At 38.3% G+C, this 10,606-nt stretch overlaps 1 protein-coding gene across 1 annotated transcript; it reads left to right on the forward strand.

Annotated features, from left to right (window-relative positions):
* The first annotated feature begins 4,786 nt into the window (after positions 1 to 4,786).
* LOC115779639 (cytochrome P450 2J6-like) lies at positions 4,787 to 8,236 on the forward strand. Its single transcript, XM_030728403.1, has 9 exons — positions 4,787 to 5,058; positions 5,883 to 6,048; positions 6,138 to 6,290; positions 6,397 to 6,557; positions 6,718 to 6,894; positions 6,988 to 7,126; positions 7,236 to 7,423; positions 7,527 to 7,668; positions 7,778 to 8,236. The coding sequence occupies exons 1-9, from the start codon at positions 4,792 to 4,794 to the stop codon at positions 7,951 to 7,953; spliced, it is 1,569 nt and encodes a 522-aa protein (XP_030584263.1). The 5' UTR covers positions 4,787 to 4,791; the 3' UTR covers positions 7,954 to 8,236.
* Positions 8,237 to 10,606: the final 2,370 nt, after the last annotated feature.

Below are 10,606 nucleotides of genomic sequence, written 5' to 3' on the forward strand. Positions count from 1 at the left end.
TAATACCCATGCTGATTTGTCAGTAATCAAAGACAGCTCACAATATGATTTTGTGCAATCTATGACATATGTTACAAATGTGATTAGTAGACAGTTTAAAATAATAAATGTATTTGTGAAAATCAAAAGCGGCACTAGCACAGTGGTTTGTTAAAAGCAGAAGCATGATTTCTTGGTGTTGTAGTTGAATTTCCATGCATGTGTCGAGCCTCACCCCCAAACTTCACCATAACAATCAGACTCACTTGTTACATAATCTGACCTTTCTGTCCACATTCTACAGTCTGCAGCCAACATTCTGTTCACTGTATTTATGCTCTCATTACTCCTCACTGCAACAAGTGTTGAAATGTGTAGTTTTTGTTAGTTAATGTAACTTTATTGTGAATAAACATTAAAGCCTGAAGGCATCTTCAATGTAAGAGAGATAACATATAAAGTTCTCAGTGAAATTAGTTTCTATGTCACCTGACCACAAAATCAGCTACTAAAACAGAACACTTTTCAGTTTTGTAATTATTGATCAAATAGTGAATTTAACGCAGGACACAACAAACAAAGTCCAATTCTTTGACAGCTGGCAGAGCATGTACAAGTGGTCAGGCAGCAAGGCAAACAATTCATGCAACTGCGAGGGCAAAAGGACAAAGAAGATAGTCGTTACCTGAGTGGTGGTAATCAAGCTCTCCTTACTGCATTCTGTTTTCTGTGAATTAATATCTGTATTAGTGACTTCCTCCTTCATTTGGATTCCAGATAAACCACTCCATTTCACAAATAAGACTATTTTCACCATAATCATTCCTGCTCCACCTGCCTCAGTCTTCGATAACACAACACAAAGCTCATGGCAGTAAATCCCTGAGTTAACCATGACTCAGGCTCTGCTCTAGTTCTTGTTGTCTCTCAATAAACCTTTTAAAAAATCTTCCTTTGGTGTATAGAGTCTGAATTCAGTCTTTATACAGTCTTTATTTTGCCAACATGACAAGGGAGAGAAGACTTCAAAAACAGCTCAAGTCCATGCACAGATTTTTAGAGCTATGAAAACTGTTGCAGTAGAATAATTAGTAAGCTATATAAAATCACAGCCTAATAACCTAGCCTTAGCCTAAGACTGGGGTTAGGGGAGTAGGGAACTATTTGGTAGTTCCCTCCTACCAAATAGATTATATTTGGTATCTGCATTGCTGCAGTGTTACTTTTCTGGGGAAGTCAACAACAAGGCTTCACTGTAGTCTACTGCTTAGATTTACAGAAGACTGTGACTGAAGCATTGAAGATCAAAGACAGAAAGTTATGTATAACCTTAATTCCACAAAGCTTTGGATACTGTGTAAAATGTAAATAAAGAATGCAATGATTTGCAAATCTCAAAGCGGAAAGGCTAGAAGCACTAAAAAGAAAAAGCTGAAAGAACATTTTGCAACTAATTATGTTAGCTGGTAAGAGGTCAGTAAAGAGCATCTTAGAGAGGCAGAGTTTCTCAGAGGTAAAGATGGGCAGAGGTTCACCAAAAAAAAAACTACATCTACAAATTGTGGAACAATTTCAGAATAATGTTCCATCAATCCATTCACTTCCACTTATCCTGTTCAGGGTTGTTTGGGGGGCTGGAGCCTATCCCAGCTGACGTAGGGCAGGGTACACCATGTACAGGTCACCAGCCTGTCGCGGGGCCAACACAGAGAGACAGACAACATCCACACTCACATGCACACCTATGGGCAATTTAGAGTGGCCAATGAACCTATCCCCAGTAAGTGCATGTCTTTGGACAGTGGGAAGAAACCAGAGTACCTGGAGAAAACCCACACAGACATGGGGAGAACATGCAAACTCCACAGAGACAGAGGGGCCTGGGTCAAGGTGGAATCGAACCCAGGCCTTCCAGATGGTATTCTAACTGTGAGGCAGCAGTGCTGACCACCGCGCTGCCTGTTTTTAAGGCAGAATAATGTCCCTTGGTGTAAAATTGCAAATACTTTGAATTTCTCATCATCTACAGTATATAATATCATCAAAAGATTCTGGGAATCTGGAGAAATCTTTGTGCATAAGAAAAAAGGCAAAAAAAAAAAAAATCAATATTGGATAACCCCCCGCGACCCTGAACAGGATAAGCGGAAGTGGATGGATGGATGGATGGAAACTCATGATCTCCGGCTCATCAGGCAGCACTGCCTTAAAAACGGGCATCATTCTGTCAAGTAAATCATTGCATGGATTCAGGAACACTTCCAGAAATCATTCTCTGGACAGATCTGGACAGTTTGCTGTGCCATCAACAAATGCAGGTTATACTTTTTTCGACCACATCTTTTCCTTCCCTTCGCCTCTCTATTAAGGTGCTTGGACACAGAGCTCTGTGAAGAGCCAGCCTCTTTAGCAATGACCTTTTGTGTCTTGATTGTGTAGCCTACAGAACTAGACTGAGAGACCATTTAAAGGCTTTTGCAGGTGTTTTAAGTTAATTAACTGATTAGAGTGTGGCACCAGGTGACTTCAATATTGAACCTTTTCACAATATTCTAAGAGAGGGAAATGGCAGCAAGGCCAAGAACACTTATCTCTTGCTTGTCTCTGTTTTTGGATGGGTGTTCTGAAATACTCGTTATATGATTGACATGTAACAACAAAAATTTGGTCCTAAATTGATTCTAAATTCTAAATTATTGTACAGCACTTTGGACAACTGTTGTTGTGTTAAATGTGCTATATAAATAAACTTGACTTGAATATTCTTATTTTCTGAGATACTGAATTTGGGGTTTTCATTAGTTGTCAGTTAAAATCATCAAAATTAAAAGAAACATTTGAAATATATCAGTCTGTGTGTAATGAATGAATATAATATACAAGTTTCACTTTTTGAATGGAATTACTGAAATAAATAAACATTTTTCAATATATTCTAATTTTATGACCAGCACCTGTATTGTATGGTCTTTACCTCAGAATATAAAGCACCTTGAGTTATTTTTATTTAACTTTTATTATCAAATTTTTAGCTGTCCACTCAAACACAGAAAACTAGATCTTGCTCTGATGAACACCTTTGAGAAATCATATTTTTATAAGGTACCTTTTCTAAAAAACAAGGAAATATTGTTTTATTATTTTTATGCTTATGTAGAATGGCTATGTCGCACACCTGTAATATGTGATCACCTTAACTGGTTTAATCCTGTGTGTTATCTATAGTTTTCACATGTAATAAACAAGAAGTGCCGTTTGTGCAGATTCTGGAAAAATCATATTTGGGTCAGATTTCAAGGTGATTCCAAAAGGGGGCGTGGCCTGCCAGGTGAGACAGCTCAGGTGCTAAATAGTCAGGTCTCAGTTTCTGGCATGCAGAAGGAAGAGGGAAACTGTTTTTCCTGTTCTTTACAGGTTAAAAGATACACGATCCCAAACATGTTCCATACAATGTAGAGATCAATTCTATGTTGGTTTTTGTCTGGATGTTTGCTTTGTTAATTTATGGCCATAGAAGAGGTTAACTAAACAGAACTATCACTCAACTATCAATGTAGTTCTGGGCTGGACCCAAACTGTTGACAACACGGGAAGGGGGGGGGGGGCACTGGAACAATAAATTAACTCCCTACAAGAAACCCCATTCCCCCAGTTAATACAGCAAATTTGTATATCTGCTGTGATACATGCAGTCATGCACAACCTGTATATCTGAGTTATGCATTGAGTGCAGGATGAATGCATATTATCAGATTCATATTTCAGTTGTGTGATTGTGGATACAACTATCACAGTCCCAGAAGTTCATCATCAGTTTTCTTGCACTTACCTGAATCCAGGTTGCAGGGGGGCTGGAGCCTGTCCCAATTATCACTGGGTGAAAGTCAGGTTACACTTTGGACAGGTTGCCAGTACCACATATGGTTAGTTCTCATAGTTTGGAAAGTATTGTTTTGTTAATAAAAACAGTAAAATGAAAAGAATCATCATTTATTCAGTACAAAGTATTCAGGAACCAACATTCAATGGTCCAAAAACTAACAAGGGACAAATGTGACTACTTCTGAGAGTGGAGAAAAAAATCATTATATTCAAAGTTCCCAGACACGCACAGCGATGACCCCAGTGTTTCACTCTTACTCTCATCGTGAAAAAGTGAAAACACTGTCAGATGACTAAAATGTAGCGAAATAAACAATTGAAGTAATTTTCTTTCTCTCTTTGAAATATTTTTTTATGTGGGTCACGTGTCATCATGCAGCGCTGTGAGTCTGGTTTAAAACAGCATTAGATGTGCATACAAAAACACCCTCAATTAACTCATGCTTGTCAAATACAGAACATGATAAGCAACCCCATAAACTGAGAAAAACCAAATTAAGTTCTGGGCCATCAGCTTATTGTCACAGCTGTTGCTTTAAGTGACAGGAAGTTTTCCTCTTGCTTCTGCAAACCACAAACTGAGAGCTGACTGTTTACCACCTGAGCCGTCTCACGTGGCAGGTCACGTTTTGTGGCACAGGTTGGAGACTGATCCCAGATTAGATTTTATGCAGGAGGAGGACAAAAGCCACTCTTTATTTATGATTTATACATAAAAACTATATATAATGAACAGGATTAAAACCCTTCATGTGACCGTATATTATTATTCCCATACAAAAAAGATATTTTTTTTATAAGCATTAAAAATAAGACTATGCTTTGTAGCCCAGCGTGTTATGCAATTACTGTATCACAAGCACCTTTGAACAGAGAAGTATTAGTACTATGCCATGACCTGTTTGTCCTGAACTGTTGCATCAGAAGAGTATGAACGACTTGTGTATGCAAGGAACAAACACATCTCCAGAGCACAGACAACCAGCTGCTGTTGTTTCTCTTCCTCCAACCATGTGGTTTTCCACCTTTTTGCTGAGCAATGAGGGGGTTTTACTCTCTATTTTTTTGTTCCTTCTGATCACATACTACCTCAAAAACAGGAATCCAAGAAATTTTCCACCAGGACCATTTGCTTTACCCGTTCTTGGGAATCTTCAGATTGTGGACAAGAAACACCCATATATTTATTTTACCAAGGTACTGATTTATACTTATGTATTCTTAAGGGGTTCTAAGCAAAAAGTACAATTTAAAGTACTGCTGTGTTAATTAGCTTTTGTTCTGGATATTCAGATGTGTCATTAGGTAGATTGTTGAATACATTTAGGTTCACAACCCTTCATGATAAGAGTTGCACAATTACTCAGAATAGCTGAACACTATGCAAACAGTTATAGTCTTGCCAAAGAACGAAAATAATAAGTTACTACAATTTTTTTCACTTATTTACTTTAAATAAAGTTTATAAAGAGTACCTTTGTTTTTGTTTCTTTGGTTTGTGTTTTTTTTTTATGCTAAGATCTATAGCAAAAATGGTATATTAGAGTCATCAGAGGGTTAAAAAATTTAATTTAAAGACCTGGGAACTGGGGAGTAATTAAAGAAAAAAGATTTGTTTCTACAGAGAGAGAAATTTTGGAAAAAAAAAATGCAGCCTCTGGGCCTAAATAATGAGGGTGACAGGAAACAGTGGTGGTAAAAATTACATTTCCTGTTGGTGTTGTTTTTAGAAGTTATTTGATGAATAAATAACAGCACAGCGTGTGTGGTACGTCAAAACAGATTGTGCTTCACATTAGATGAGTGAAATTCCACTGTTTTATTACTGTTAATAGGCATATATATGTCAGTCTTCCATCTATAGTGATAGCTTTACCAAAAAAACTTAACAGTCAACCCTCTGTCCAAATACAGTCATACCAAAAAAAATATCTCAAAAATTGTGGATCCCAGAAGTTTAATTATCCGAAGTTCATATGAAATGTGATATATCGTTCATACTTGTGTTGTGTTGTCTGCAGCTGGCTGAAATCTACGGGAATGTGTTCACTTTCTGCTTCGGCAGCAATAAAATAGTAATCGTCTCTGGATACAAAATGGTGAAGGAAGCTCTGGTGACACAAGCTGACAACTTTGTGGATCGACCATACAGTCCCATGACAGACAGGTTTTACTCAGGAACCTCAGGTTTTAAAGTCACCCTCTGTTCACGGCCCGATTCAGTACTAAAATTTTCAATAATTTGTTAACTTCTAAATCTGCATGTTTGTATTTAGATGGTCTGTTCATGAGCAATGGTGAAAAATGGAAAGCACAACGACGCTTTGCTTTGTCTACCTTACGAAACTTTGGCCTGGGCAAAAACCGCATGGAACAGTGTATCTGTGAGGAGATCCGATACCTGCAGGAGGAGATAGAGCAGGAGAAAGGTCCTTTACATTAAGTGGAACATAAGTACATACCCCTGCACAAGCAGTGGCAACACCCAAGAATGACCCTTAACCTTTTATCCAGTTGTCTCTTCTTCTTCGTCAGGTAAACTTTTTAGCCCAGCAGGGCTCTTCAACAATGCTGTGTCTAACATAATTTGCCAGCTTGTGATGGGGAAAAGGTTCGACTACAGTGACCACAACTTCCAGCTGATGCTGAAGGATTTGTCTGAGATTCTTCAGCTGGAGGGTTCCATATGGGGTACGGTAAGTCTAAATAATTGACTTCTTTCAGAACATGACACAGAAAAAACACTGTGGTATGAGTGTGGGATCTGTCTTCTCTAACTACGAGGCTGTCAGCATGATCCTTAATAAAACATAACTGCAAATTTAACAGCCTCTTATCACCTGTTTTTCCAACAAGCTCTATGAATCATTCCCCGGACTGATGAAGCATTTGCCAGGTCCTCATAACAAACTGTTCAGCCATTTCGACGAAGTCAAAGACTTCATCACTCAGGAGCTAAACAGGCACAAGAAGGACCTGGACCGCAACAATCCCCGAGACTACATCGATGCTTTCCTCATCAAAATGGAGAACGTATGTGGAGATTGTATTGCACATATGGCACTCTACAAGTTAACTTTTTCTATCATTTATTTGCAAATGTGTTTTTTCCTTATGGTTGAACAGCTCAAAGAACCTGACTTGGGTTTCACTGAGACCAACCTCGTTATGTGCTCTGCTGATCTTTTCTTGGCTGGAACAGAAACAACCGCCACCACTTTAATGTGGGCTCTGACTTTCCTTATCAGACATCCTGATGTCCAGGGTGGGTGATGTGCTGGGCCTTACAAGGAGCTTTAAAATAGCCAGGACATGCTAGCAGCTCTGAGAGGATATGTCAGTTAAAGCTGAAGTCCTTTAATTCCCTTTCACAGAGAAAGTCCAGGCAGAGATAGACAGCGTGATTGGACAGACCCGCCAACCATCCATGGCTGACAGACCAAATCTGCCGTACACTGATGCTGTCATCCACGAGATTCAGAGAGTGGGAAATATTGTTCCTCTCAATGTACTCAGGATTGCTGCTAAGGATACAACCCTGGATGGTTACTACATACCCAAGGTGCATGTGGTGCACAGCTACTTTAAGAGTTACATGTTTGTTGTGTCAAGTTTTATTGTTAAAGTGCATCTTGTTGTTTTCCTGTCTATCTTGTTTTTTCAAGGGTACCAGTGTGTTGCCCATCCTCACGTCTGTGCTGTTTGACAAGACTGAATGGGAGACTCCAGACACCTTTAACCCAGGACACTTCCTAGATGCCAATGGAAAGTTTGTGAAAAGAGAAGCTTTCCTACCTTTCTCTGCAGGTACAGCTCACAATAACTTTTCTTTTGTCACCACAATTTGACCAAGGGAAAAAAAAACAAAAAACATCCACAGCTTGTAACCCTACATGTGTATTTGTGAACTCCTCAGGAAAGCGTGTGTGTCTTGGTGAAAGCCTCGCCAAGATGGAGATGTTCCTGTTTTTTGTTGGCCTCCTGCAGAAGTTCACTTTCTCTGTTCCTGATGGGGTGGAGCTGAGTACAGAGGGAAGTACTGGAACTATACGTGTTCCTGAACCTTTTAAGGTTTATGCCAAGGCTCGCTGAACTATGCAACATCTCACTGAGTCATTTTCTATTGTACCAATGTATAACGGACAACACTGAGCAAAATTATGTTCGTGAAGGCTGGAGTTTTTGATTTTGAAGAGAAGGTTGTAATTATAATAAATGACCTGTTAATTCTTCACCTACACATTTGATTCAGTGTGATCAAGTTATTTTCACTTAATAATATTCTTTCATTAATGGCATTAACCACAAACTAGACAGAAATCCTATGCAATATGTATTTTATATCAAATGAAGCAATAATGTTTTTTTTATTTGTTATGGGTATGTTATGTGTTAGAAAATTTTTAATAAACTTAATTGCAACTAACAATATCCTGATTTGTGTCATTAATCTTGTTTAAAAAAACTGTTTACACAAGCAAATGTTTTCATTAGTCACGTCTAAACAATGTTAGTGAGTAGACTTCTGGCACTATTTTAACATTTGAAGAAGTTAATGCTCCAATAACATTTGTAATATAAAGAGCAATTATATATTACAGCCTATGACCCTGATGAAGGCCATAACCCAAAGTGATAGTTATTCTTTATACAGCAAATATTGCTGGAGCTTTAACCTTGTCATACTTTATGCTTTTCTTCATATATAGGTGAATATAGGTTAAGTTATTCCAGATATAGCTAAGCCGTTATAACATTTGACCTACTTCCAATCCAGTGCTATTATTAGTATTTATCATTTATGAGCTTGTGTTCTTTTTCATGCATTTTTTTCAAGTGTAAAGCCATACAGTGTAATTTAGGAACTCAAGGGTAAGTAATTGTTACTGTTGGATAAAGAACTCAGGGCTCATTAATACAACAAGGGAGCATGTGGACTACATTTCTCTTTCAGCAGGTCTTTCCTTCAGCAGTGAGAAGGTGTGGAGGAGACCGTGGCTACATTACGCACCTTTGGTTTGGCATGGAGGGCCCCATAAACACATCTTCAGCAGCTCTTTGGAGGTGTCTATTACGGAAGACATCAATAGCCACAAGTCGTATCTGGACTCCAACAACCCATGAGATTACATTGACAGGTTTGTCATAGAAGAGAAATTATGCTGTGTAATAATGCCTAAGTTTAGATTGTATGTATATCTTATTATTCACATCCAGAGTAGGTTTAAACAAGACTAGTTTTTAATGCCATCCAAGGCCACTGCATCAGAAATAGATTAAAATAATTAATAATACCCATTAACAAATTATACAATTAACCTAAAATTAATACAATTAGCCCAAAGGAAAATAGACAAAATAAGTGGACAAACCCATCAGACAAAAAAAAAAATACAAAACTAAATACAATTTTTTTATATAAAGGAGGCAATGCCCCCTTGTGGCACAGAATGGGAACAAAAGGCCCTACTTATTATTTACACATGAAAATTATAGGTATATTCACAGGATTAAGGCATTCAATCATATATTGTTGTCACGCAAATAGATCATTATACATAAGAATAAAAAATTGTAATATTTCTTAGCTATGCAGCAAAATGCACCTTAAACATTATTTCTCTGAAGTGATCATTTGATGCCTCCAGATGCCACATTTGCACAGCTAACTTCTAGTCATATATATGCAACACTGCAGAATGTTTGTGATAGATGACATTTGCCACCACTGCAGTTAATTTACACTGTAGGTATATGGAAGGCCAGCTTGTTATGCAAGCACCATATCGCAAGCACCTTTGTACAGCCAAGGATCCTTTATGAGCTTTATCATGACTGGTCTAATCTCAGCTTCTACATAACAAAGTGATTCAAGCAAGTGTGAAACAGGCTTATAAACCCCCTGGCATCTGCAAGGAAGACGCACAGAATACAGACATTCAACTGCTGTTGTCTTCTTTCACTGTATCAATGTGGTTTTCTAACTTTGTGCTAAGCACCAGGGTAATTATAGTTAACGAAAACGAACGAAATAATGAAAAACTGAAATTGAAAAAACATTGTCGTTAACTGAAATAAATAAAAACTAAAATTAAAAGGAAAAAATGATAACTAACTAAAACTGTATTGTGAGTTTCAAAAACTAACAAAAATTAGAGATAAAATGACCTTCCTTTTCTTGTTTGTCACTTTATTTAAAAGCCTTGTGGATTGATCACTTTCTGCTCTCCGAGTTTAAGCTGGGATCGCTGTTGGGCAGCTGTGTACGTGCTGCGCTCACCGAGCTGGTCCACAAAGTACTGGCAGCGGTCTGCCGAGAAAGCGGCAGAGTCCCATATGGAGTTTCTTTGAGTCCAATAATAGAGAAGTGTCTTGTTGTGAATGATGAAAAATGTATGGAACACGTCTCAGTGAGGAAAAAAACCAATGTCAAAGTCCACCTGAGAAGCGCACACAAGGCAGCTACGGAAACCGCTCTGAACCGACGTAATCTGGCGTTCACCTCCGGAGAAATGTGACTACTCCTCGCTGCCACGCAGCCGCAACATTGTGATGAACCTGTTCCGTCCTTGTGCATTTTCGGCCACTTTATCAGTGACAGAATAACAATCAGGAACAATCAATAAACACCCTTTCAGTTAAGTTTCGCTCGTGAGTCCTGCATTTTTGGGGTCTACCTGCTCCAGCCACACAGCACACCACGACACAAACATATTACAGCCCTCATACAAACAGGTGATTATAC

The sequence above is a fragment of the Archocentrus centrarchus genome, chromosome 4 (assembly GCF_007364275.1).
Source record: "Archocentrus centrarchus isolate MPI-CPG fArcCen1 chromosome 4, fArcCen1, whole genome shotgun sequence".
Taxonomy (NCBI): domain Eukaryota; kingdom Metazoa; phylum Chordata; class Actinopteri; order Cichliformes; family Cichlidae; genus Archocentrus; species Archocentrus centrarchus.

What these genes read in the sequence shown, in the direction of transcription:
- LOC115779639 (XM_030728403.1), top strand. Translation starts at nt 4,792, where the DNA reads ATGAACGACTTGTGTATGCAAGGAACAAACACATCTCCAGAGCACAGA. An exon ending in AGGGTTCCATATGGGGTACG is followed by an intron (nt 6,558 to 6,717) that starts GTAAGTCTAAAT and finishes TTTTCCAACAAG; the next exon opens with CTCTATGAATCATTCCCCGG. An exon ending in ATGGTTACTACATACCCAAG is followed by an intron (nt 7,424 to 7,526) that starts GTGCATGTGGTG and finishes TGTTTTTTCAAG; the next exon opens with GGTACCAGTGTGTTGCCCAT.